General features: G+C 46.9%; 1 protein-coding gene across 2 annotated transcripts in view; it reads right to left on the reverse strand.

Moving 5' to 3' along the window:
* NAV2 (neuron navigator 2) overlaps positions 1-27,459 on the reverse strand; it is a 394,263-nt gene that overhangs the window by 153,196 nt on the left and 213,608 nt on the right. For both annotated transcript variants that reach the window (XM_053203382.1, XM_053203383.1), the window contains 4 exons: positions 15,662-16,766; positions 10,518-10,630; positions 5,381-5,489; positions 3,082-3,471 (listed from right to left, as the gene is read on the reverse strand). In XM_053203382.1, the coding sequence (XP_053059357.1) occupies positions 3,082-3,471; positions 5,381-5,489; positions 10,518-10,630; positions 15,662-16,766 (1,717 nt within the window). The remainder of the gene's footprint in view (positions 1-3,081; positions 3,472-5,380; positions 5,490-10,517; positions 10,631-15,661; positions 16,767-27,459) is intronic.

Consider the following 27,459-nt stretch of genomic DNA (forward strand, 5'->3'; position numbering starts at 1 on the left):
CAAAAACTTTAAGAGCCTCCACACGGATTTATATATTACTCACACATCAAGGCCGCTCCCACTAAGCCAAACAAACATCTGGATGAACACTTTAATCATCTCACTGTTTTCAAGTGTCTGGATGTTTGAGGTTGATAAGACATCTAGATCCTGTCTGAAACCCTGTGTCTTCATCAGATATTTGCCATTAACCAGATACAACCTCAAAGAGAACTATCTAATTGTAGAGGGGTAAAGACCATATTAATTGTAGTGCTGCAAGGCTTAGGGGCGTTAAATGTTGTACTAACGTCACAGAGCTTGCAAGGGGGCCAAGCAGGGTTCCAGCTCAGGCTCACGACTCAGTCTGTTTTCTTTCCACTACATCCACTGCTTCAGCAAGGACTTATTTAGCAGATTCCAAAGCACGGAAGAATAGCTCAGTCCTTCAACACCTACATATAGTCACATGTATAAGGGGAAAAAGAAAAGAGTACAAAGAACCTTAAACCTGCCTTGAACTCAGCATAGGAAGGCAAACAGGTAACTTGGCCTCAAAACAGAAAACTCAACACGCGTTTCCATAGAGCGGAGTCTTACTTAACTCGTGTTCCAGAGCATTAGGTGCCATCTGGGCTTCCCTCTCCTCATTTTGAAGGTAAAGTTCTGCATTAAAAGAAATGGGGAAGGAAACCAGACCAGAGTTCTCCAGTGTCAATAATTGGGTGGTTTGCTTACATTTCCGCACTTTTATCTGCACTTGCTCTGAGCATATCTCACTTGCTAAAAATGTAAGCTTTCCCAAAGCAGGAACTGAAATGTAAACATTTGTGCTACTTAGCAGGGATAAAGGTTATGGTTGAAGAGCTAAAAATCTAGGACCATCTCACTGGGACAGCACTCAGGTTCAGTGGAGAGTGTTCCAATGACGCCACCTTGTGGAAACTGTAAACACTACCTCAAAATCAGACACTGACCGTCTACTGAGGATTAGAAGACTAGCTTGACAATAAAATTAACTATTAGAGGACACACGCACAAAAAAATCTCAGAATCACTAAAAAATATTGTCGTAGCATATTCCAGTGGGAATTGGTAATGATAATCTTGAGGCCACACTGGACACCAAAAGTCTTCTAAATAATAATAAAAAGGTTAAATTACAGGCAATTTTAGTAATAGGTATATGTGATTGATTGTTTTTCGTGCTTATGGAAAACTAGCAACATATGATTATGCTCTCGGTTAACCAGATTTTACTAGTCCATTAGTGTTCCCAGCCATTCTGGAAAGCAGAAATTTGTCCCACTGTAAGGGTTTGGTGGCTCCTGTCTTCCAAGATTTTGCTCACCAAGATGGTTCTAAAAGGGACGGGCAGAAAGCCAAAGCATGTCTATAGCTGAGGTTTTCATGAAATGAAAGAACATTTCTACTAAGACAAGTAAAACTGAGCAAAAGTAAATTAATTTTGAAATAAACTCCAGTAGTTGTGCTATTTTAGTGTAGTGATAAAATGTTGGACAAGATGGTTTAATAACAGGCTCAGGTTCTGAAGCCACGAACCCTGGGCTCTGTCTCCTCATCACTTTGAGACCTTAGGCAAGTTCTTTAACCTTCCTACTCATTCATAAAAATGGGGATTATGATATCACCTACTTGCCGTGACACAGAACAAGATAACGTATATGAAGCACAGTGCTCGGCACGTAGTGGGAACATTAGCTATCGTTAAAATAATTTAAATACTGACTCACCCATGGGGGTCTTGATCACTCTGTTCATGGAAATGAGCAGGACGATTATTATGACTGGTTTTTTTTGTTTGTTTGTTTTAATGAGAAAGCAAGCAAGAGACAGAGAGAGAGAGACAGGGTGAGAACAGGGGAGGGGCAGAGAGAAAGAGAGGGAGACACAGAATTCGAAGCAGGCTCCAGGCTCCGAGCTGTCAGCACAGAGCCCGAGGCCGGACTCGAACCCACGGGGTGCAAGATCATGACCTGAGCCAAAGTCGGATGCTTAACCGACTGAGCCATCCAGGTGCCCCACGCCTGATTTCTATTAGCTGCAATTCTGACTGCTAATTTCGGGAGAGGAGGAAAAGATCTTGGAGAGTTTGTGCACAAGTTCTCAAATGAACAAGTCTCAGGCAAGTGAAATAAACAGGGGCGCCTTCAGTTTTCACAGAGATCTGGGAGTGAAGTTAATATCAGGAAGCCTTGCGTCGTGCCATACGTGGCCACAGGGCCACTTAGACATCATCCCACCGCTCACTTTAAGTTCCCATGTGAACAAATGGAGAAACAGGGCGGCTGGGTTTTTTCCTTCATCTCTCAATCCACACATTCATGAAGTCAGCCATATTTATGATATAAGTTTCTGTATGTACCACGTATGGGGGATAAGGCGGCGAATAGGCCAGACGATGTCCCTCCTTCATGGTGCTTTATTGTGGCAAGCAGGAGGGGGCAGGGGGACAAGAAAATATAAACATGTCGTCAGGATAATTTCCAATAGGGACAAGCTTTCGGGGGAGCATAAGACGGCGATGGAGATGATCAGGGCACGGGGCAGGCCACATAACTACTTCAAGCTGAGTAGTCGAGGAGGGCTCCTCCAAAGAGCTGCTGGCCGAGGATCACAGGAACCGAATCCAGGTGGAGAGCCCACAGCCCATGAGGCAGGAAGAAGCTTGATGAGAATGAGGAAGAGAAGGAAGCCAGGAAGCAGAGGAAGCAAGACGGATGGAGAAAGAGGACCTCTAAGAAGGCGACGGCCGAACTAAGGAGTCTGGATTCCATCTGAGGCACGAGTCTTGGTTTAAAGGACCAACACAATCAGTCTGTTGCCAAGTGTCACTCCGGCCGCTGGTGGAACCTTGCTAGACCTCCCCTAGCAAGTTACTGGCTAAGTCTGGACTGGGGGCTCAGGTCTGGTGACTGTCAGCCCAGAAAGTTCCCCCTCACACCACACCACCTTTGACAGGGACAGCAGAGTGCAGTAGACAGTCTGATCTCAGAGAACTTACACAAAGCCCCACCAGAGAGAAACCAGCTGCCAAGCCTTCTCCCGCTCTGTGGAGAGAGAGAAGCCCCAGGGACTCACCCGCTTGTGATGTCATCAGTCCGGATGTTCTTGCTCAGAACGTCCCCGTCACTCATGTAGCCGGGGGCGTCCATGCTGATGCCTTCCAGATCCATCTCGTCTCCTGCCTTATCTGAGACGTCCACGTGGCAGACGCTGCTTCCCCTGGAGGCCAGCTGCCTCCTCAGAGGGGCAGAGTACACGTAGCGGCCCGACTCGGTGTTGATGAACCGGCTGGCGTTGGCTCGAGGCGGGTACCCGTTGCCCATAGAGGGGGCATCTCCCGCTTGGAGCCGGGGGCTGGACTGGCCGAGTCTCCAGGACAGAGGAGTGGGTCTGCCTGTCAGGCTGAGGATACTGCGCCCACTTATCTCCGTGGTGACGTTGGTGTCAAATGTGGTTTCCAACGTGCTGAAAACATAAAAGCGGCCTTGGCTTAGAACCTCATTAACTCGGGATCCTTTGTAGCTTTTTTTTTTTTTTTAAAGAATTATGTAATTTTTTTTTTAAAAACTATGAAATACTTCCCATACACGAAACAGCATCAAGCAATAGCCACCAATGCACTACCCACTGTATTTCCTGTTAAAAATGAGAAGACGAAGCTGTACGTGAATAGAACACTCTGAGAAGCCCAGCAGAGACCTTCCCCCTAAAACATGGTACCAGATCCCCACTACCCCTGACTTCAATGAAATGATCTTAACTACTGGACTCTTCTTTCCAACCCAAGAAAAAGGAAAAATGCCAAAATGACAGGGAGGGGGCATAACACATCCTCTGACCCACACATTCCAGGATGCTGTGTGACAGCTCCCCTTTTCCACTCCCGAGCTCCCAGTGTCACCTGTCACGTGCTCAGCTCCCTCTACACCAAGCAGGTGGGGAGAGCCCTGATTTTGTAACTCTAAGCTCTATTTCCCCCACACTTTTGCTTCTCCCACGTCTCGTCCAAAAGGACAACTAAATTTCAGGGGCGAGAGGCTGGGAGAGTGGTAATTACCCAGGTTTAAGGTCCATAATAAATTAAGTTACAAGGATCTGAATCTGCCAGGAGACTGAGTGCATCCCTGGCCATTAGAAAGACTCTTCCATCACTCTCTCCAGCCCTGCAGATCCTGTGGCACAAGCAGGCTGGTTAATGTACCTCCGCAGAGCGCACTGGGTTCTCCCAACTGAGCTGAGAGAGCCTTCCCTGAAGAAAAGCCATCAAAGGTCTCCCCGCTGTCATCGTGACTGTCCTAGCCCAAACCAAGAAAGCCACCAAACTGCCACAACCCCCAGCAAGTCAGTTTCGGTGATTAAGGTGGAAAGAGGGATGTTTCATACTTGATCACGGCGTCACGGGGTCTAGCAGCTGGCTCCATGCCATCAAATACATAAAGGTTTGGCAAGGGGGCACCACACTACGACCCGTCAAGTTTACTGTCCTCGGGAAGAACCACTTTGGTGCCTCAACTATTTGTTTCCCTTTCATCCTAGAAGCGGCCTTACTACCCTCATACTGGGGACCCCTAAGGTTCAGGCTCCTGTCTCATTTAAGATAGAACCCACAGCGCTCAGCCCCGTTCTGCCAAAGCTGCCGGGAGTTGGGGAAGCCCTGCTGTCCCTGTGCTATGTTCATTTATCAAAGAAACTGAAATTGGAGAAGCAAGGGAGACTCCCTGGGAGTTACCGGGGTAACTAGCACTTTGCCTTCATCATCAAGGCCAAAGGCAAACCGTCAACTTTGGTTCTGCCAAAATCCACGAAGGGGGTCAGAGGGTTGCAACCTCTCCGACTTCACGCTCAACAATGAAAACAACCTGATGCATGTTTCCAATGTAATCCTAGATCTCATCCAACGCAATCACAGTTTAAACACGATCATAAGTTTTTATAAATATTTCCTTACGTGTTTTATACGCGGGCATGACTAACAACATTACAGAGCATTGTGTATCAGAAGACTGGGTAGGAATTCAAGTTATTCACTTTATCACGCAGGTCAAATACAGTTCACCTGCTCATTTTAACAGCACAATACAGGCTTGGAAAATGCAAGTCAAGTGAAATTTAAATGGAACTGGTCCACAATATCCACTGACAAATGGATTTAGCGACCTTCTGCTTTGGGGAGGAACCAGTCTATACTGATTTTTGCCCCTGACATTTCTCTTCTGCACATTGGATGGCCTGCTCTGTGAATTCCAGCACTTTTTGGGGATCAAAATTATTCATTCCATTATTAACCAAGTCGCATTGCTGGTGGCATGAACAAACATAGGAGAAGCTGCATGAAAATCAAGTCGCCCGTGATGCAGTGAAGACATTCATTCACCTGTGTGTGACCTGAGTTCCCCGTAAACTAGACATGGTCTCCTCCAAGTTCTGCCGCAGGTCAGCGATGTTCTTCACTGTTCGCAGCCGTCGAGCTTCAGGGTCTTCCCCTGGAAAGATGAGGGGTAAGACTTTTAATCCTCTGATAGATCGTGAACTCCACGGAACACGCCATGTTCGATGCTCAGGGCCTGGCTCACTGTGGGCGCTTAAGGATTTGAGAACAAATGGATGGATGGACACCCAAAGGAAGTCGCTAAATCCAAGGAGAGAAGTCTTTCTTTTCCCTCCAGGTCCCTTCTGAAACAGGTAAAGTCTACCTTGCAGGAGAAGCAAAGCACCTGGCCTGAAGGGCAAACACATTTACAAACTGTCTCCAATAAAGACAAACACAAGTTAGGTCTAAGCACCTCCCACCAATCATTTTCTGCCCGTACAGAAGTGGGTGAAGCATTTTATTTTCTCACCCATTGGTGGTAACACTCTGCTTTCTACCAGCCCTATTTGGTAAACACAACTTGCAGTGCCTAAAAGATCTTCACTTATTAATCACAAATATTTCTACAGAGAGAGGTTTGCCTCTTTCTGTTGGATTTTTATGTCATCTCAAATTCCAGTCCTTCTAACTCACTGGCTGTGTGACCGTGGGGAAGGTGCTGACCTTCTCTATCGCTCAGATTCTACAGTCCTCAAAAGAGGACAGTAACAGTACCGACGTAGGACAGCTGTAAACGGGATAGGGCCTGGAGATTCCTGAGCACAGCATCCACCTCAGGCACTAAGTCATGCCAGCTGGTGCTGCAGAGCAGGAAGCCATCAAGAGGACCGAGGGTTTCTCTTCAGGGGATGAAACTTCCATTCTCTGGGCAAGATTTTCCACAGAACACCCGGCCAGTCAGAGGTCAAGCTGGCATAAGGGTACCAGCAGAAACGGGCCCTACACAAGCTAGGAAGCCACATGCCCTCCAGAGAAGCCTTGCTCTGGGTTCTCTGGCTCTTCTGCTTCGTGTGGGCTTACATGGGGCAGAGGAGATGGGGAATAATGACAAGAATGATGGAAGGAAGCAAACACCTGTCCCTCAGAGTAATTCCAGGGAAGGCTGAGAAGCCTGCCGAAGAACCACAATCGAGGCTCCTTAAAAGCCTGTGACTATCTCAAGCTTTGAGCGACATTTTTAAGGACATCTCCGCATAGAACTGGTACACATGGGCAGGCAGCAGCGAGTGGAATTGACATCAGGAACTACTACATAGAACTCCCAGCAGCTGTCATTAATAAGGGAACAGGCAGCTAACAGGGCACCTGGGTGGCTCAGTCAGTTGGGCGTCAGACTTCAGCTCAGGTCATGATCTCACAGTTCACGGGTTCGAGCCCTGCATCGGGCTCTGTGCTGACAGTTCAGAGCCTGGAGCCTACTTCAGATTCTGTGTCTCCCTCTCTCTCTGTCCCTCCCTCGTTCACACTATGTCTCTGTCTCCTAACAATAAATAAACATTAAAAATAATTTAAATAAGGGAACAGGCAGCTAAGAAATGTTATGGAACTGACTTTCTTTCTGAGGCAGAAAGCTTCTATAGTTGTTCTTGACACGGTAGTGCCTGGAGATCGGGCGATGGACTGAATGACACATGTGTGATTTTATGGAGGAAATTTGCTCTAGCAAACTCTCCGGTCCTTGAAAATACCAAGTGTTTCCAATTTTCTCCTCCTTTTGAACCAAGAGAAAGTTGGAGGGCATTTTTCTCTTATCTGAACAGTGGTCCAGGCTTGCATGTCCCACCCAATTCTTTGAACATACATATATGTGTGTGTTTTCAAACAAAAGCAGTGATGAAAGTTTACTTCCCTTCCTGCATGGCACTGGAAGAATGTAACTACATCTATCTCCTGGCCTATCCAGTATCTTTTGCTGTCACTTTGGCCATATTCTGTCTATCATAAGAAGGCCAAAAAGGTACTATCCTTGGGACAGCTCTAGGCCCTGCAGTAAACATTGATCAAAGCTAAACCTAGGGGCGCCTGGGTGGCTCAGTCGGTTAAGCATCCGACTCTTTATGTCAGCTCAGGTCATGATCTCACAGTCTGTGCGATCGAGCCCCTCATCAGGATTCACTCTCTCTCTCTGTCCCTCTCCCATGCACATATGTGCACTCTCTCTCTCAAAAATAAACAAACTTAAAATAAATTAATAATAAAGAAAGCTAAATCTAGGCACAAACTTCCCAATTAGTTAACTTAATCCCCTATAAAAGCACCATAATTGTACCTATTTTCCCATGTCTCTCCTAATTGGCATGTTCACCTGTAAACTCTCCTTTAGAAATTCAAAAGACCTTTGAGATGGGAAGGTATCTCACCCTTACTCTTAGTAACTCTCACACAAATCCGCAGTTGCCCGAGAGATATTTATTGTCCAAAAATGTTTGGTCAGCGTAGGGCTGAAAGAAAAAGCGCAGACTGCCTGCATTTCGACAAAGGTTTGAACTCTGGCGATGCTATCTATTAGCCGCTTGACTTCGAGTGAGTCATTTGATCCTTTCTTAATGTCATCCGTCAAATGGGGATAAAAACCTTCCCTGAAAGGGGCAGTAGGAGGATCGCATGACATGCTTATGATACGCCTGGCACAAAATGAGGGCTTGCTGAATTCGAGTTTCCTGTTTCCCTTGTTGGGGCATGCGGCTTTGTGCTGGGAAACGCCTGCAACCCCCCAGCCCCAGCCCAGAGCACGACACATACCAGATTCCAAGAGCAGCGCAGAAGCGCAAACTGGGACCCACCCACCTTGCTCAGGTGATCACATTCTCAATTGCCGTTTCTGTCTCCTCAGAGGCTGCACGATGTGAGCAAGGATGTGCACCAGCTCACAGCCTGAGCAGAATGAACACACAACTATGCTCCGGTGGAAATGGAGGCCCCTTCTGCTCGCGTACAGAGGTCTTAAGGTATTCCCTGTCCCTCTGCAGCTCTTCTGTATTCACAAGGTCAGCCCTCCCTTGGGCGACCGGCCACGATGGACAGAACACCACACTGTGACCCAACAGGGCTGACCTTGGAGGACGTCAGGGTGTTACAAGAGGAACGTGGAGGGAGCCCGGGATTTTCCCTTGGAGGGAGGAGGCTCAAGGGAGAAGCTGTTGTACGACAAAGAATGGAAATTAGCTGTGGGCTATAAGAGGATGGATTATATCCAGTGACTAGAAACGAAAGAATAAAGAATTTCTGTTACCAGTGAAGGCCAACAAAAAAATGGAAGGGCTGCCTTACGAAGGAATGATTTCCTGTCACGAACATTCAAGCAGAGACTGAGAGACAATTTGTCAGTGAAGGACAGAGGGGTTCGTGGACTGGATAATCAACAGGTGTGTGTGCTCCCTTCTGATTCTATGATCCAAGTTACAAGGTCTCGACTGTAATGTCATACAGATGACAAAGCACCAGGGGAAAACCCACCTAGTTCGCCACCTGAAGAGGGGCAGAGCTAAGCAATCGGTCAGTGTCATAAATGTCCATTTCTAAATATACCCGCTACTCATTGTCACTTCAAGGGATCAGCTGTGGATAGGTGAATTCGACCTTATACTACTATCCGTTGTGTCCATAAAATGATTCACAGCCTAGTCACACATGTGATGTCTACTGCTTGAACGTAAAGACAAGTCACTCTAAGAAATTCCGCTTAGCAATTTAAAAAAAAAAAAAAGGAAGGAGGGAAGGAAGGAAGAAAAAAGGGAGGGAAGTGTGATGTGGAATGTTCTCTGGCCGCTGCTTCTGCTTTTCAAATGTGAATTTTGCAGAGCCTCAGAGTCTGACATGAATCCACATGACTCCACGGGACACACATCTGATATATGCCAGGCTCTTGGAGCACTAGCCTGCCTCTTTTGATGTGTGCCCATAAGAATACAGTCTGGAATGTGTGTGGAGACCTGAGTAGTCACTGAACGCCACACCCTTCTCGTAGCGGGCCCTTTTGCTGGGCTAGCCATGTCCTCATATGCAAGGAGGTACAAAGCTTGGAGGGAAGGAAGCACAAGATCAATCCCAAATGTGGGGTCCTGAACCACTGCAAGATGGATCACTTCTAAATGGCTTGAAAGCTCTGCCTCATCACTGTGCCCGGCCAGCAGAACCAGAAGGAAATAGTTAAATAGCTCAGATCCTCTGAAATTAATACTCAGAGCTAATGGTGAGATGGGTATGATCCCCTCACATGGGCTGCAGACCAACTCCACAGCTGTGATGTGGCTATTAAAACGGTGTGGTCGTGGATATTTAGCCTAATAAATGGACTTGAAACATGGATTCGATTTTTAAGCCAACCCTGGAAGTGGTAAGATATGCAAAGAATAACACAACCACTGCTAAATGTGTGGTTTACCACTCACTTCCCTGATTAGAAGTTGCTGGAACATAGGACACAGAAGTGGGGAAAAGGGCAGACAGACAGAGGTGGTGATAAACCCCGAATGCAGCGCAGTAGGAATCCTGACTCATACGCTAACTTTTCTCCTTTGAGGATGTGACAGGTTTATAACCTTAATAAATCAATACCCGTGGAATTAACTACATGGCAACTGTGGATTTTATGTTTTCATGTAACATAATAGCCCTTTAATCATCATCGTCTAGGTTAAACTTAAATAAAATTTAGATATGTTTATTTTTTTACCAAATGTTTATTTTTGGTAAAAGAAGCATGCTGTGTTCTCCTTTCCGATTAATGCAGGATGACAAGAATACATTTTCAATCAGTGCTTCCATACAGAAAAGAAAAAAAAAAGGCAAGATATGATAGTTCCAGATCTTGTTCGAAAGTGACTTTATCTGAAGACTGAACAAGGAGATTCAAAGTTAAGTGTCAGAGCAGCCCAGGTCCGCTACTGAAATGGAACATGTATTAAAACAGGATTTGCCAGTAAGCAAGAGATTTACTTATAATTCTGGGGACAAGGGAGTAGACTGTGCGAGAGAGGGCAGGGAAGAAAGAGAAGACGGAGGAAAACAAAAAATAACACTAGTAACTTTGTTTAGGTTATCCGTCAGTGCAACAGTAAGGCGACTCCAATCAGGCCGGGTGGTTATATGGGAGGTCTCATCGGCAGCAGACACAGACTTTCTGGGGCTCCATACTCACCAGTGAGCTCCTCCAGAGCAGGCTGTCCACTCTTAGTGTAGTGGGTGGGTTCCATGCTCACGCCCGCGGAGCTGGATTCAGCAGTAACATTCCCTTCGGTGTCTGTCTGGGACCTTCACACACAAACCAAAGCAGACACACTTGTCACGAGCAGTAGCTAACACATCTGGACCACTGTGGTCTGACCACAGCACACGCCATCACCCCCTTCAACGAGACGCTTTAGAACAGAGCAGACCAGCAGACTGACTCTAAATAATTCATCAGCACATGTGGAGCAATGTCCTAGAAACGGAGAGAGCCAGTGAACTGTAAAAGATGAAATATTCGTTGCCCAAACGGAGGGTCTGCAATCCCTCACTGGGGAATGCTTCTCCGAATCCCTATCAGGGAGCTAGGTCTGGCCAGAAAAAGGCTGGAGAGTACTGAGTGGTTTGGATCACTTAACCTCCGCCAAAGAGCAACTTCTAAGTACTCAGCAATACCAGAAAGTCAAGCATAAAGATGACTCCACTGACAGCCCCGTGGCCCTCCCCAAATCCTCCTGTCATGGCTCTCTCTGGAAAGGTGACTACAAAACCGGTCAGGAGTGGGTGCCAAGCAGGTGTGTTGGCCCTCTACGTCTCGGATTCAGAGCTCAGATCTTCGGAGATGAAAGGTCTCATCGATCATTATTTCAACACTTCGAAATCTGTACTTCCCCAAACCTTCTCTGTGCCTTTATTTGTCCAGTAAATCAAGGCCACTGCTTCATGCAATGCGTTCTTGCCACAACTACCTCGGCTGACCTAGGCGTGGCGTGCAAATGTGTAATTACACTCAGATGCGTAACCCTGGGTATAGCGCTATTAATTCATTAGCGTCCTGAACTCATTCACCCAGACTTCACCCTCCATGAAAAAAGTGTTTGCCAGGAACGTGGACTGTCTTAAACGTGGGGGACGTACCGAGAAACCTCAAGTCACCCATCCTTCCCCACCTTTGCCCTCCTAATGAAGCCGTCAATTCCAAATTCCTGCAGTCCCCACCCCTTGAGGATTCTTGGATTCGTGTTGCTCCTTTTGACCCACTGGCTGGAGTCCAGGCTTTCATCATCTCTGACCTATAAGCACTTTGTAAACACTGCTTCCAGCCTGGAGGTTGCAAACGGCAGCCAGGTGTCGGAACCAGCCCGTAGATTCTTATTGGTCTGTGTAGTATTTTGAAGCTTTTTGAATTTATTTCAACGTTTTAAAATTGGGAGATTTCACAAGAAATATCTGGATTTCTGCCTTGTCCGTTTCTCCACTTGCAGTGAAAACAAGAAAGTCTACATGGACTTTCTTGCAGGGCGCCACCTGCTGGTGCCAAGTGATGGCTGCTCCCTCTAGACAGTCTAGCACTCCCTCTGCTGCGGTCCCATTACCCCCGGCCACTCATTTCCATTACCTTTTGGGTCGGAATCAGGCATCTGAGTCTGTGGCCTCTATTCTAGACTGTCTGTAGGTCCAGTCTACTCCCCACACCATCCTCCACTGGTTTTTGCGACACCGATACGATCACATCACCCTCTGATCAAAGGCCTTCGATGGTTTCCATGGCCCATAGAGTAAGGTCTAACGTCCTAACTGTGGTAGACAACGCCCCACATGGGTATTCAGTTCCAGCCCTGTCTTGTGCCACCCTGCCCTGTACACACAGCCCTGCCGTGTCTTCTCTTCCACCTGTGTCTTCATTCCTTAGAGCACACCATGCCCTTAAGGGTTTTGCCCTTGTAGTTAGTGTGACCTGTGCCTAAAGGCTCTTTTCCTCTTCATTCCTCTCTTGCTCCTAATCAGCCTTTAACACACAGTTCCCATGTCATCTTGGCCGGGAAACCTTCCCTGACTCTGCTGGCTAAGCGCTCCACCTGTGCGTTTCTACAGCATTCTTAATCTCCTGATGCCGATGTATTACAATGCGAGCTAATTAATAAATCTTGCCTCAACTAGAGAGCTCTCTGAAAGCAAAGACTGGCTCTTTTGACATGGATGTGTAAGAACTCAAGCTGTTCAAGTTCACATGTAGAGCAGGCCCTTAAGCAGGGTGTACTGAATGTATAAACGAGAAATGTTTAAGTCTAGAAAGATGCTGGGCCCTAGAAGGATCATTAGACTTGGAGTCTGAACATTTCGTTGGCTGCAGGTAGCCAAGCACATGTGAGAAGTCACTTCACACCTCTGACCCTCAGGTCCCCCATGTGTACAGCAGGGCTAGCAACAGTGACCTCTCCTGGCTGCCACAAAAATCACGTGACAGGACTCAAGAAGCATTCAGTCAAGTGTAAAGTGATACATGTCCGTGTCACTTCTCAATATAATTCATTCAGTGTGATTCAAAAAGATGACTTATCTTTCTTTTATGCCTTGGTAACATCGCCAATGTTGACAGGTTCTGGGGAGGGGAAGACGGCAAGTTCTCTACAGTAAGTAACCCATGAACTCGAGAGAATTTTAGAGCACAAGGGGAGTCTAACCTATTTAAAAAAATCTTCTCATCTCATCTCATCTCCTTGCTCTATAGATGAAGACAATGAGGTTCAGAGAGCTGCAATGACTCAGAGAGCCAAGACTGTTTGGCGCTTAAGAACTTGGCCCCTCTAGTTAGACAGACTTGGGTTTAGACACTAGCTCTTCTAGCTATTAGCTCTGGACTTGGTGTGAGTTATTTAATCGCTCAGAGCCTCAGTTTGCTCACCTACAGAACGGGGATCTCAAAAGTAGCGAGCTTGTGAAGTCTCGGGGATGATTCTATGGGCGAAGGCATGAAAAGCCTTAGCAGGGTCTCTGCACATATGTAGCATGTGCTCCATAGCTGTTCCCACAGGGAAGGGACCCAGACCACCCAGGGATTTGTAAGCTAATAAAAGACAGAGCCCAGGCATCCTGACTCCCATCCCGGCTCACCTGAGAAGGAAAAGCACATCAGAGCGGCCAGAGGGACATCACACAGGGTGAACATGGACATTCAAGTACAGCTTGACAGATACGCATGACATTTTCTCATTTCTCGTATTTGTCAGACATTTGCTCTTTCGTTAAGAGTTTTCCTCTCACAGAGAAGCGTGAAATTTTAAAAGAGGTTAAATGTTTTACAATCTTTCAAATGATTCCAGAAAAAAAGAAAAAGGGAGTGAAATGGATGGTGTCCAAACACCATCATATATTTTAATTTCGAAAATGCAAATCAAGACTCTGGGAGCAGTAGCTTGAATATGTATTACCTCAAGACTATTAATGTTACTGGAATGATAAAAATTTCATGGGGAGCAATTCAGCTGCCTCCATGGTTCAGAGAACAACTGTATTAAAAGCCCTGCATGGAGACGAATGCTGAGTCATTATCTAAAAGCCCTGGCACTCTTCTCCAATAGTTAGCTGAGCTAATGACTGGATGTAATAAAAAGATGACCTTCTCCCAATTAAAAAGTCCGGGTGTGACCCCTGCTGAGAGGGAGGGTAAGCAGAAGAGAAAGAAGGAGGGATGGGACAAAGAGAAGCCTGGCCTTGCCTCACTGGCTGGACCTGCCTGGCTTTACTCTGAATCACTCAGGCCAGTCTTCCCACTCACTGTTGGCAGGCATGGTAACAAAGACTACGAGAACACAACTCAGGCAGGGAGAGAGGGGATATCCATTTCTTCGGGGGAACCACACAAACACAGGAAGCTGAAAGTATGGGCATGAGTCTGCATGTGAACAGGTGTGAAAATATATGCGTGCATGTGCACACTAGCATTTTATATACGTATGTGAACTTGTGTCCATACTTGGACGTGGCTGTCAATGTACGTCCATGCCTACGGGTGTCCGTGTGTGTGTGTGTGTGTGTGTGCAGTGTATATGTATACATACTTAGGGCAGAAGCTGTAAAGTAAGTACCTAGATAATGGCATTCACTCATCAGGCCCCTTTTGCTATGCAGAGGTATTAGTAACATTCTGCTGTGCAGAATGGCCAAATGTACTCCACGTCTCAAGTACAGGATTAAGCTGGGTACTGTGAGCAAAGCTCTGGGAGTCCCTTAAAGCACAGCTGCCATCTGTTGGAGAGGACTTGTCCACATGGCCAAGGACCACCCAGAGCCCGTGTCCTCCATCCTGCAAAGGTGCGTGGTGCAGGCTGGGCAATGAGAGGCTCTCACAGGCCACAAGCACACAGAGCAAGCGGCACCTGGCTCCACGTGGTCTCCCGCAGTCCTATGGATGTGCCATTAGAGAGAGAGAGTGTGGGGGACAGATAATGGACAGAATGGAGTCAGACAAGCAAGCATCCAGGCTTGTCTCCTCAATATAACCTGATTCTTTTGTTCTTCTAGAACTGATCTCTCCCTGGGGCTCCTGGGTGGCTTAGTCAGTGAAGCATCCAACTCTTGATTTAAACTCAGGTCACGATCTCACGGTTCGTGAGTTCAAGCCTTGCATCAGGCTGCCCAATGCACTGTCAGTGCAAAGCCTGCTTGGGATTCTCTCTCTCTCTCTCTCTCTCTCTCTCTCTCTCTCTCTCTCTGCCCCTCCCTCCCCCAAAATAAACTTAAAAAAACAAACTGATCCCTTCCTATCACTACCTTGCCCTTTCATGCTGCTCTCTTGAAGAAAGATTCTAGCAAGGACTGAAAAAATACTTAACACGTGCCATGTGTAAGCAGCTGTGAGGATCTGGAAGCTCAAGACAAACGCCTCTGTGAGAAGAGGTCTCACCCATTCAGCAAGATGACATCTGTGTTTCTCATTTTTTAAGGTACGTTCAGAAAACGTTAGGACCGATGTCGGGGCCGGTCACACTGAGTGATACCAAACCACACTTACCGCGTCTGCTCCTGCTGTGGCTGCTTCTGAAACGCCCCTGGGTCCCCACGTGCCTGGCCAACTCCTCCTCATCCTGGGGTCAGCTTGAATTTTGCTTCCTCTCTTTAGCTTTCTCTCCCCCTCCCCCAAGCCGTGTTGTACTAGTTGCTCCCTCAAGCACACGTGTAAGGCTCTACTGGGAGCTTATCGAGGCGTACGTTAGCTGTCAGCTTTCATGTTCCTGGAGGGCAGGCCGGGTTCCTGCCCTCAAAGACCTGGGACCTACCAGAAAGGCTCCTCTGCCCACGGCCCAGCAAGGGCGGACGGGCGGCTGCACCTACCTGTACAGGAAAGGCGCGACGGTGGCAGTGTTGGGATGGTTGTATTGCTGCTGGGGCTGAGGTAGCTGAACACTGACGGTATTGCTTCCTGTGGTCTGGGTGGTCCCGACGGACCCGCTGACGGTCTGGCTGCTGATGCTGTGGTTCAGAGTGGTCCCTCCAGGGCCTCTTCCTTCTGAGGACGCCAGGCTGGAGGAGGAACTGGAGTGTCTGCCATCCAGCTGGGGCTTCTGCTGGGGGAGCCCCGAGCTCGGCTTCCCACCCCGGCTCCGCTCCCCCTCCTTGGAAGGGGCAGGGGCACTTGGGGACTTCCCGGGCATGCTCTTCATTCCTGGTTTTGGTATTCCACTGTGGGAAGGGGCTGTGGCCTCCTTCTTGGCACTGTTGAGCTTCCCCCCCTTGGGGATGAAGCTGGCGATCTTGGAGGACTTTTTTGGCATCTCGGTCACCGCCGCCCCACTGGGGTCTTCTTTCGGCCCCTCTTTGAGGTCCAGCCTGTCTGTCACAGAGGCTCTCTTGGCGAGGTCCTTGCTTTTCTCCTTTTCCTTCTCCCGCTGTTGTTTCTCCTTTTCCTTCTCGTTGCCTTTCGGGGAACTCTTCTTGGTGGTCAGCGCCCGGCTAAAAGTTCTCTGGGCGATGCCCTTGAGGGCGATCTTGGGGCTGTTGGAAGCGGGACCCGCCGTGGACAGCGAGCGACCGGTGGCTTCCGTCTCTTCGCTCTCTTCAAAGCTGGGTAGAATCTCGAGCCGCTCACAGCTCGTGTCCCGCGACCCCGGGCCCTCGCCTGCCTTGGAACCCCCTTTGCTGTTGAAAAGCTTTAGTTTTTCCAGCATGGACCTCTGACTGTTGGGGGCTGGCTTCATGGCTTCAGAGCTGGGCCTGGGGGCCTCGGGCACGGGCTGCTTGACCGAGAGCATGGACGGCGTGGCACTGTGCTTCACGCTGACCGACTTGCTGCGCCAGGGCTTGGAGGCAGCACCGGGCTGGGGGATGGCCGAGGAGGTGCCGCTGTTAGCAGGGGAGGGGCTGCTGCCACTTTCCAGAGGAACAGGTGCATTTTCACTCATTCCGGGGTGGGAGGAGGAGGCTGGGCTCGCCAACGGCTCTGCAGAGATGGGGAAGAGAAGGAAACCCGAATTACACCTGTGGACCTGCGCTGACGGCCAGGGAGGGTGGACCACGGTTCCACAGCTCATCACTCTCAACCCAAACGCTCAGGTAGCTCCACCACCCTCCCGTGCCTTACCCGTGGTTAAGTTGTTCTTTGTTTTTTTAATCTTTATTTATTTTGAGACAGAGACAGAGTCTGAGCAGGGGAGGAGCTGAGGGGAGGGAGACACAGAATCCGAAGCAGGCTCCAGGCCCTGAGCTGTCAGCACAAAGCCCGGCGTGGGGCTCGAACTCACGAATCGTGAGATCGTGACCTGAGCCGAAGTCAGACGCTTAACTGACGGAGCCACCCAGGCGCCCCACCGGTGGTTAAGTTTTTAAATCCCACCTTGACTTCCTCCTGCTCTCCATCACACACAGTTCACATTTCCCGTCCTATCCTGATATCTGCTGTGCAAATGCACACTGATCTTAATATCAACATGTGCAAAGCAAAATTAAGCATGCGTTTCTGGTAAAAAACCAAAAACCTACACCACGAAAGATGTAGGAAACACATACTGTTTTTGAATTATTCAACCCACAACCCAATTTCCCGGTTAATGCGAAATAATTGAAAATTAGCCGCCTTTAAGAAAATGTAGGAGAGACATTAAAATGAAACAAAAAAGAAAGAGAAACCAAGCATAATCTTTACAGAAGAATAATTACCCAAGGAAGTTGCTAAGTCCTATCAAAGCATAGACGCTTTTTCCTATGTTGACATTTTGAAAGCGGTACCAGCAGGATTCAGGCAAGACTTAAAAAAGATTTTAGCTTAAGAGTATAAACTGCACATCGATTTACTGTAGGCATGAAAACACACAGGTTATCTGAAAGTCAAGGTCTCCCCTTTGGCGCTTAGGGTGTATTTCCCCAGCCAGACTCTCTTCTCAGAAACGCCTCAAGATATTTGCAAAGTGGAATCAGAATGATTCTAAGAAGGGCGGGTTCCAAGCTGGAGTTCTGCTGGCCGAGGCGGCCCGTACCACGGAAACAAGATCAGGGATGCCCTCCTCCACGAGCACTCAGAACCAAGCAGCTCTATCGCCCACACAGGGGCAGCTGTCAGACAGAAAGTGGCTGGGAAGGCATGTCACGGCTGAGCCCGGCGCCGTGCCACCCACACCCCACACAGCCCGGTGCACGGAACGGAGAGGATGTGGCCCTTCAGCCCCCGAAGAGCACGTCCGTGTCTGCAAAGTCACCACAACACGACTTACCTAGTGGCAGCCACTTTCTCCCACAACGGTTCCCTAGGAAAAATTCTCTGACCGGAGAGGCTGCCCTTCCAATTGTCACAAGTGTTTTCAGTTAAACTGCTCATGTTTCTAATTAACTTTTGTCATCCGCAACTGCTCCAGTGCCCAGAAGCCTGGCGGGATTAACGGCTGCTTCTTCTGCCCGTTTTTTTTTTTTTTTTTTAATACCTATGTTCCGCTGCCTTCTAGCAACAGAGTAAACTGTGTATAGAGCGGCTTTTTATGATTTAAAAGTCAACGGCCGCCAAAGCCGAGTGCAGGCAGCCCCTGTGTGGGACATGAGCACCGAGCCGGGAGAACTCCCGACAGAGGAACGGCTTTCCTCCACTCACTCCCAGCTGCTCCGGGAAGCCACAGCTCCAGGGTGATCCAAAGCAGACCTCCCAATGTTTTAAAACACATACATCTTCCTGACTTACTGGGGATTTGGGTTTGGAGCGGGGGGTGCTGCACAATCCTCCCTAACAAAACTCACGAGGCGTTGTTGGATCTTTTCCTGGGGAGAGCTGGAGACCGGCTTGCAAACAGGCTCGGGAACCCACCCACACTGCCGGCCTTTCAGAGGGTCTCCAGCAGCCTGACGCTGCTTATGGAGGGTCTCCTGGTTCAGGAGGTACGGAGCTAGGCACATTGTGAAGAGGGGCTCACTATCCCCCTTTTATGAGTGAGGAAACCGCGGCTCATGGGAGCGCTAGTAACGGACCCTAAACCACAGAGCTAGGCATGGACATAGCTGCGACTTGAACTCAGGTCTCCTGATACAGTGCTCTTGGGACTGTATCACAGCTACCTCCTTTGGTGAAGGATATATTTAAACAAGAGGCACTTAAATGGTAGGAGTGCTTTTTAGGCATCAACTTTTCTGTTGCTAAGGTATGTTCATGCCATCCTTTTTGGGGCACAGCCCAGCCCAGCCTCTGGAAAGGAGGCAGCCTATAGTGCAGAGGCTGGCTCTCTGCAGTAAATACTGGTGACCTCCAATCCCGAGTTCCACTTCTCATAAGGCAACTGTCTTTCCCTTAACCTGGGTTCAGATCTGACGCAAAAGTATTCATTTGTTCACTCAATATATTCATTCATGTCAATATTCACTCATTCAATGTGTATGTCAGATGCTGTTCTAGGCACCTGGGATACATCAATGCAAAACAAAATCCCTGCCTTCTTAGAATTTACGGTCCAGCAGGGGAACGGATAACTAACATGGCTGATAAATTTTATCATTTTTTTAGAAAATAAGAGCTAAAGAAAAAAAAAAGGGGGTCTTTGGGGGCAGGTTGTAACAATGTCCTCACAAGAACTGCATCATATTCAGAGGTGTGCCCCTCTTTCCTAAAGAAGTCTTAGGCACATTCCACTGAGTGTAAGTGCACGGATCAGTAGGACTTCTCTGCTCCCACACATGCCTTAGAACCTCAAGAAAGCTTGCTTGCAATGGTTTGACAAATGCTCCTACCTAGCAGATCTGTGTATTTCTAACACTAACAAACACAGGTAGAAATCAACCAACAACTAACTAGCCAAGGACTAACCCAGAGTGAAACAGACACCTGGCTCATCTAAGTGAAATGTGCAGACTAAGCTAAAGATGTTGTCTCCTTCAGACCCAAGGTGCCAGGCCAGGGGCGGGGGAAAGAGGGAGGCTGGGGAAGGGCTCGCACGATGTAGGTAGGACGCATATCACGCTGGGCCAAAACAGCTCGCTCCCAGAAACTTCCACGTGTCTTTTAAACCCCTGCTCAAATGCCTTCTGTGTCACGCTGAGACCTTCAAGCTGACTGACCCACTTGATTGGCATCACATGGCATTTTCCGAGGACTTTGGTCATACCTCCCCATAAAAGGATTTTAGAGGGCCACCTACATATTCTAGCCACTGGGAATACAGAGGAATACAAAATAAGGTCTACCCACTAGGAACTCACTGTCCAAAGAGGCAACAGGCCTCAAGCAGAGCAGAGAACAATGTAAAGGACTACAGAGGGCTGTGTAGGGTACCATGATACCTAAGGGTTGGGAGCCATTAACTCTCCCATTTGGGAAACCTTCACAGAGCCAATGACCTCTGACTTGTCACACCATATTTCTGCTCTAGGTTGGCTGGCTAGCCCACTGGTCCACACTCCCTGACTCATCTTTGTGTCCGACAGCCTGCCAGAGCATAGGAAACCCTTGGTATGTGGCTATCAGATTGCAGGTTGGTTTTGACTTTTGCAATTCATATTTAAGGCAACAGAGCCACAGCCTTCTGATGAGTCATGAGTCAAAAGTTTTTAGCCTAAACTCCGGCAAAACCAAAAAACACTATCAGGACTCGGAGCTCCAGAATTTCCACTTAGCATTTGGCGTGGGCTCCTCTGGTTATGGAATCATGGGGACATTTCAAGGCTATTCGCTGCAGCTGTTAACTGTAGAGATGATCTGAATTTGGTTTCTAGAACAGGAGTTTCCTGAGTAGGGCTGCAGGGCACCAGATCACCTGAGGATAAGACAATCTATACTTTGCACTTATGTCATGGCTAGAAATCCCCTTAATAGTGAAGGAGGCTCCAGGTCACGAGTGGTTTTGCCATGTTCCCATCATTCTGAAGGTTCACACCAGTGACCTTGGCTGTTTAGGGCCTGTTCTTCTTTCTTTGGAAAACAGCCATTCCTAATGCCGGGATTTTATGATTCCCAGCATGAGACTGTCCTTACCATGCTTCTGAGACAGTGAAGTAAATATGAGAGAGATATGGGTAGGTGAGTGAAGCTTTAAGCTTTGTTACCAACCAACAGTGTGACCCACGATGTGCCATTTTGCCCCTCTGGGCCTCAGTTGCCCCATTTGTAAGAAGGATGAGCTATTTCTCTAGAGTCTTTTCCACTCTGCTTCCATTCAAATCTCAGTGAGTCTCCGAGAGGCCCAGTGAGGCTGAGGCCAGAGAATGCAGCCCTCAGTTCTATCATTACTGTGTGCTGTGGCATACAGGTGTTTACCTTCAAACATTCTTCCTCCACAGCTCTCTTAGGATGTTTACTAGTAGACATCAGTGAAAACTGGCTGGGTCAAGGGACAGTCAGCCTTGAATGAGGGACTTGTGAATTCAGAAATTCTGGTATCCTATGAAAACAAGCCTGGGGAAGGGAAGGTGGGGAGAGGTCTATAAAATTAAGAGCACTTCGCTCCCTAATGAGGAACAGCTCTAGTTTCGGCTCTCATGTATACACACCTCTGTTAGAGTAAAGGAATCTAACAGGGAGGAAAGAGAAAAACATAAAAGAACGTTCTGAACATCAGTATTTCTCTGGCAATTAATGGTATGCGGGCCACTGTAGTAGGTGAGCCTATTTTCAATGGCACATGGATGAGTATTTTTATATTTTAAAAGTCATATATTTATTTTATTGCAATAGAACAGATAACTAGCCCATATATACATGAACAGTTTCATGATTATTAGACATACATTTAAAACTGGAGCCGATTTAAGGAAAACAAGAAACAAAAACACACAGATTTGGTTCACAGAGGTCACACAGGTCTGTGGAAGACTGAAGCTGGGGAGACACTTCTCCATTAAATCAAGAAATGCTTATTTTATATATAAAATCTGTAATAAATATTTTATAAATACCTACCTGTGTTAAGTCCACGCTTTTGGAAAACGTAATCAACAAAACAGAAATCAAACCAGAAGGCCCAAATAAGGACGAGGTTTAAAGCTAACCTGAAATGGCCACCTTTTAGAGTTTTATTTCTTTGTGTGTATTCGTTTAGAGAATTTTGCTGAGAGTGGCTAGCCTAGCAGTGGCACCATGACCAGGCTTTGCTTAGCCAAAGACCATTTAAAAACTAACGGCTTTCCAAGTCTGGACTACTGACCAGTAAGAATGACACATTACATCACCCCCCGTAAACATCCAAATGTCCATATGCAAAACTGAAAAATATCAAGACATACTATTATACGCAATAGACTCTGATCTACTCTACCCTAATCCATTTTTTAAACGCCTATCCCTGAGCCCCTGAACAGATTTTATGACCCTCGAGGGGACTGTGCCCTGAAGCCTCAGCAGCTCAGTTCTAAAAGACCAGCTTCCAAGGTTCACCCACCACCAACTGACAAACCACCACAAGAAGGAAAAGTCTCATTTGAAACAGTGCAGACAGGATGTCTTTGAAGAAGAGAAAGGGCTTTTTTGCTTTTTTTTCAGGGTTTACAGAGAACATTAATCCTCCTGGAGGGAGGGGGAAAGTTTGGTTTTTCTGGCAACCAGCCTTAACCTTCCCTGACAGTAACCAAAATACTTTCTAAATGAAAATACTGTCTAAGGCAGATAAATAAGCATTTCTTCCTCTCTCCCTCCGACAGGGCCAACACTGGCTGCCAGTCCCTTCTGTCCCCGGCCTCCCAGTTAGGGGGACATTGGTGGTCTGATCCTGATGCCAGCAGGCACCCAGGGAGCATGTTCTAGGCTGGCTGATCCCAGCTCCTGTCACCCCCATTGTGATTTTAAACCTGCCCTGGGGACATTTCCCCGCCTAAATCCTCTCAGTAGTCTTCAGGAAAAGACCTGATAATTGGGTCTGGGAAAATGTTTGCAATTTCCTACAATTTGTCAAGGTGTCAATCTTGAGCATTCAAATTTGTTAGGATAACTGAAACCTGTTTTGTGCGTGCGTGCGTGTGTGTGTGTGTGTGTGTGTGTGTGTGTGTGTGTTTGAAAGTACATGGACTCTAGCCACACAGGCTGGAGACGGTTTTCAGAGTTGCTCAGGTCAATTTCTCGACAACTCTGTTACCCACCACATCACAGAGGGGCACAGGAACCTCGCTCGATCTGCTAAATAGTTCTGGAGGATTCCTTAAACATAGCCAGGGGGCATTCTTAGCACTGCTGTGATCAATGTCTAATCTTAAGAGTGTGGGCTTAAACATAGTTTTCTCTCTGATCCTTCTTAGGGAGGATCATTGCAGGTATAGAAAGAGAGAGAAGGGGGTATAAGAACGACCAAGGAAAGTGGGCAGGAAAGTGCCAGGGCATGGAGCTGGGTTTGGGACCCATACTTTCTAAGAACCTTCTTGTGTCTGCAATTTCAGAGGCTCTGAGAACATCCAAGTTAGAATAAGGATGATGATCTACCTAAACAAACGTTTTTTACAAAGTTGCTCTGTTAATCCCTATCAAAATCCCAATGATGACTTTTGCAGAAAGAGAACAACACATCCTAAAATTCATATAGAATCTTAAAGGACTCTGAATGACCAAAATAATCTTACAAAAGAACAAAGTTTGAGGTCTCAGAGTTTCTGATTTCTAAACTTATTACAAAGCTACAGTAATCAAATTGGTGTGGTACTGGCCTGAGGACAAATGGACCAATGGATTAGACTTGAGAGCCCACAAATAAACCTTTGTGTCTATGGTCCAATGGTCTTTAATACTGTTCAATAAAGTCAGGGTGGCCCTTTTAACAAACGGCGCTGGACAAACAATATCCACATGCAAAAAAAAAAAATCAAGTTGGATTCTTATCGTATACCATATAAAAAAATTAACCCAAAATGGCTCAAAGACCTACATGCAAGAGCTAAATTATAACTCTTAGAAGAAAGCTTAGTGCAAAAGCTTCAGGACACTGGATTTGCAATGACTTTTTGGATATGACCCTAAAAGCACAGGCAAAAAAAAAAAAGAGAAGCCAGGTAAGTTGGATTTCATCAAAATGAAAAACTTTAGTGCATCAAAGGACACTGTTCACAGAGTGAAAAGGCAATCTACAGAAAGGGAGAAAACACTTGCAAGTCAGCTATCTGATAAGGAATTGGTGGCCAGAATATATAAAGCACTCCTATAACTTACAAACAGCGATACAACAATCCGATGGAAAAACGGGCAAATGGACATTTCTCCAAAGAAGATACACAAATGGCCGATGCACACATGGAAAGATGTTCAATATCATTAATCATGAGAATGCAAATTGAAACTACAATAAGATACCACTTCATACCCATCAGGATAGCTATTATCAATTTTTTTGTGTGTTTTTATTTATTTTTCAGAGAAAGAGACAAAGTGTGAGCGGGGGAGGAGCAGACAGGAAGGGAGACACAGAATCCGTAGCAGGCTCCGGGCTCAGAGCTGTCAGCACAGAGTCCGACGTGGGGCTCAATCCCACAAACTGTGAGATCATGATCTAAGCCGAAGTTGGACGCTTAACCGACTGAGCCACCCAGGTGTCCCTAGGATAGCTATTATTTAAAAAAAACCCAAACCCCCTCCCCCTCAAAAAACAAAACAAAACAAACAAAACAAAAAAAACCCAGAAAATAAGTCTTTGTGGAAGACGTGGAGAAATTAGATCGCTTGTAAACTACCATGAGAATGTAAGATAGAGCCATTGTGGAAAACAAAACGGGAGTTCCTCAAAAAATTTAAACCTAAACTATGATCCAGCAATTCCATTTCTAGGTATACATCCAAAAGAAGTGAAGGCAGGGACTTGAGCAGATATTTGTGCACTTATGCTCACAGCAGTCTTATGCACCATAGCCAGGGGCGCCTGGGTGGCTCAGTCGGTTAAGCGGCCGACTTCGGCTCAGGTCATGATCTCGCGGTCCGTGAGTTCGAGCCCCGCGTCGGGCTCTGTGCTGACAGCTCAGAGCCTGGAGCCTGTTTCCGATTCTGTGTCTCCCTCTCTCTGACCCTCCCCCGTTCATGCTCTGTCTCTCTCTGTCTCAAAAATAAGTGAACGTTAAAAAAAAAAAATTAAAAAAAAAAGAAAACAGAAAAACAATAGCCAAAAGGCAGAAGCAAGCTGAGTGTCCCTCGGTGGATAAACAATGGATATTGTTTGGATAAGTACACGGATAAACGAAACACGGTATATACATACAATGAAATATCATTGCAGTCTTCAAGGGGAATAACATTCTGACACATAGTACAGCATGGATGAACCTCGAAGACATTATGCCGAGTGGAATGAGCCAGCCATGAAAGGACAAAGACTGTGCGGTTCCACTTAGAAGAGGTCCCCAGAGTGGGCAAATTCACAGAAGGATGACTGCCAGGAGCTGAGGGGAAGGGGCAACAACGAGGACAGTTTCAGTTCGGGAAGATGCCGTCTGGAGACGGCGGTAACGTCCGCAACTGCAAGGTGAATGTACTTAATGTCATGGAACCGTATGTTTTAAAATAGTTAAAATGGTAATTATCACATGAGACCTATTTTACCACAATGAAAAAAATCAGATTGTATTTGGCCGCGAGTGACACGGAATTCTGACCGTTGTGGCCTATACCTTATTCCCAGCTCCTACCACAGAACTGCCACACCCCAAAGGGCTCAATGAATATTTGCTAAATTAAAGAAAAAGCTTCTGTTAGTGTGATGGTTAACTAATCACATGAGATTATGTAGTCAGCATATCACTTTATTAGTATTATTTTACTCCAGACTGAAAAAACAATTTCTGCGTCAAAGGAACAGCGATCCTTTTAACAGAGCCTAGTAGACAAGCAAACTACATCACTTGAATTCCTCCTCCCTCAACTGGCTGTCACCAGCTCTCTGGCCAAGCTGTTTGCTCTGAACGGGGTGCCTCATTGCCCCCTTCTCTGCTCCCCCACCATACCCAACATTAGCCCCCCGTTTGTGTTCCAGACCTTCCATTTTACCTTCCATTCCAGGAAACCTCCAGAACCCCCACACAGAGGCCATCACTTTTGACTTGAGGCTTCTCTGGGGTCCCTGACCTTTCCCGGCCTGTATTGGGGTTATAGCAGCCGCACTTCCCTTACGTACAAGAATGGTTGATGCTCTGATAGGTGCCCAGCATGGCTGGTGGAAAAACCAACAAACAAATAAAACCTACTACCCACGCTCGATCCCTCCACATGGCTCGAAATTAAAATCAGGTGTGCCGGGCTTCAGCCTCTCGGCTGATGATGCCAGTTCCCTTTAAAGCTAAGTGAACTGAAAAGACTAGAAGCTGTGGTGGTGCTTTTAGTGCTTTTCCTTCTACTTGTGGTGGAAATTTTGCTGCAACAGGTCCCCGAAAGGGTCACGTCCAAAAACTCCGGTATCCTGTAAGGGTGTGGCCAGAAAGAAATGTACGGAATGTACAAGTGCATTTCCCATTAGACTGAAGGCAGCTCTTCATCGTGTGAGCTGCAGGGGTTCCCGGTCTTCCTCACTGACTTTTTCACCCCAGAGGAAGTTTTGGAAAAAAGGGGCCCTCGACAGCTGCAGCAATTATAGTTGTGTTTCTTTTTAATACATGACAAGGTAATTCTTTTTCTTCAGTGGCTCCTTTCAGATAAAATGGAGTGGAGAGATGGGTAATGAGATCATCCGTTTCTCTCCTGGCAGTGAAACAGCAGTCAAGGAAAATCACGAAGTGCGCTTTCCTACCCAGTGTTCACTACATGGTCTGAAGTTTTACAAGACACGTTTTCTAATCCCACTTTAAGGCCGTGAAAAACTGGTAAAGCTACACGAAGGTTGGCTTACTGGAAATATTAGTAGGCAGTTGGCCTTATCGACATAAGGACTTTGCAGTAAGGTCTTTAAAAAAAAAAAAACAAAAAAAAAAACTTAAAAGTTTTACTTGAGAGAGAGGGAGGGAGAGAAAGTGAACGCACCTGCACAGGGAGGGGCAGAGAGAGAGAGAGAGAGAGAGAGAGAGAGAGAGAGAGAGAGGGAGAGAGAGACTCCCAAGCAGGCTCTGCACGACACGGGGCTTGAACTCATGAACCGTGGGATGCTGACCCACTAAGAGTCGGATGCTTAACCGACTGAGCCACCCAGGCACCCCCGTAGTAACGTCTTAAAAAGAGAGTTCGTAAAATCTCTCTCTCCCTCCCCCATACACATCACACATCAAAAGGTGTCCTATGCATATTATTAAAACCCTCCCAACTCGGCTGGGTAAGGAGACGAATCATTTGCTGACATCTGAAGGAAAATACCTTTAAAAATAAAAAGGGTTCCTATTCTTTATCTTTCATTTCTTGAAGGCACATCACCCTCAAAACACCCCCTTCCTCTCTCTTGAACTATTTGTTTGAAATGCCACGCAACAGGCTTCAGGAGAAAGCTTTTGTTTTAATTGGTCAAGCCATTTCTCTATCTTGTACCATATATGGCTATAAGAAAGCACAAAACTGGCCGCAGAAAACTTTCTCCCTTCTTTCAAGGGCATATGAAATTTCACAGAGAGATTATAAACACTTTACAAGGGGGCAAATCTTATTCTTGCAAGAGGTCACTGTCCACAGCTAACAGCTCTTTGGCAGAGTGCAATGGCAGTATGCTATTATAAATACATCCAAGATAGAATTAGTCAAGGAATTCTGCAGGCTTTCTCCCCTAAGATACCAGCCCAATCTCCCT

The sequence above is a fragment of the Acinonyx jubatus genome, chromosome D1, assembly GCF_027475565.1.
Source record: "Acinonyx jubatus isolate Ajub_Pintada_27869175 chromosome D1, VMU_Ajub_asm_v1.0, whole genome shotgun sequence".
Classification (NCBI taxonomy): Eukaryota; Metazoa; Chordata; class Mammalia; order Carnivora; family Felidae; genus Acinonyx; species Acinonyx jubatus.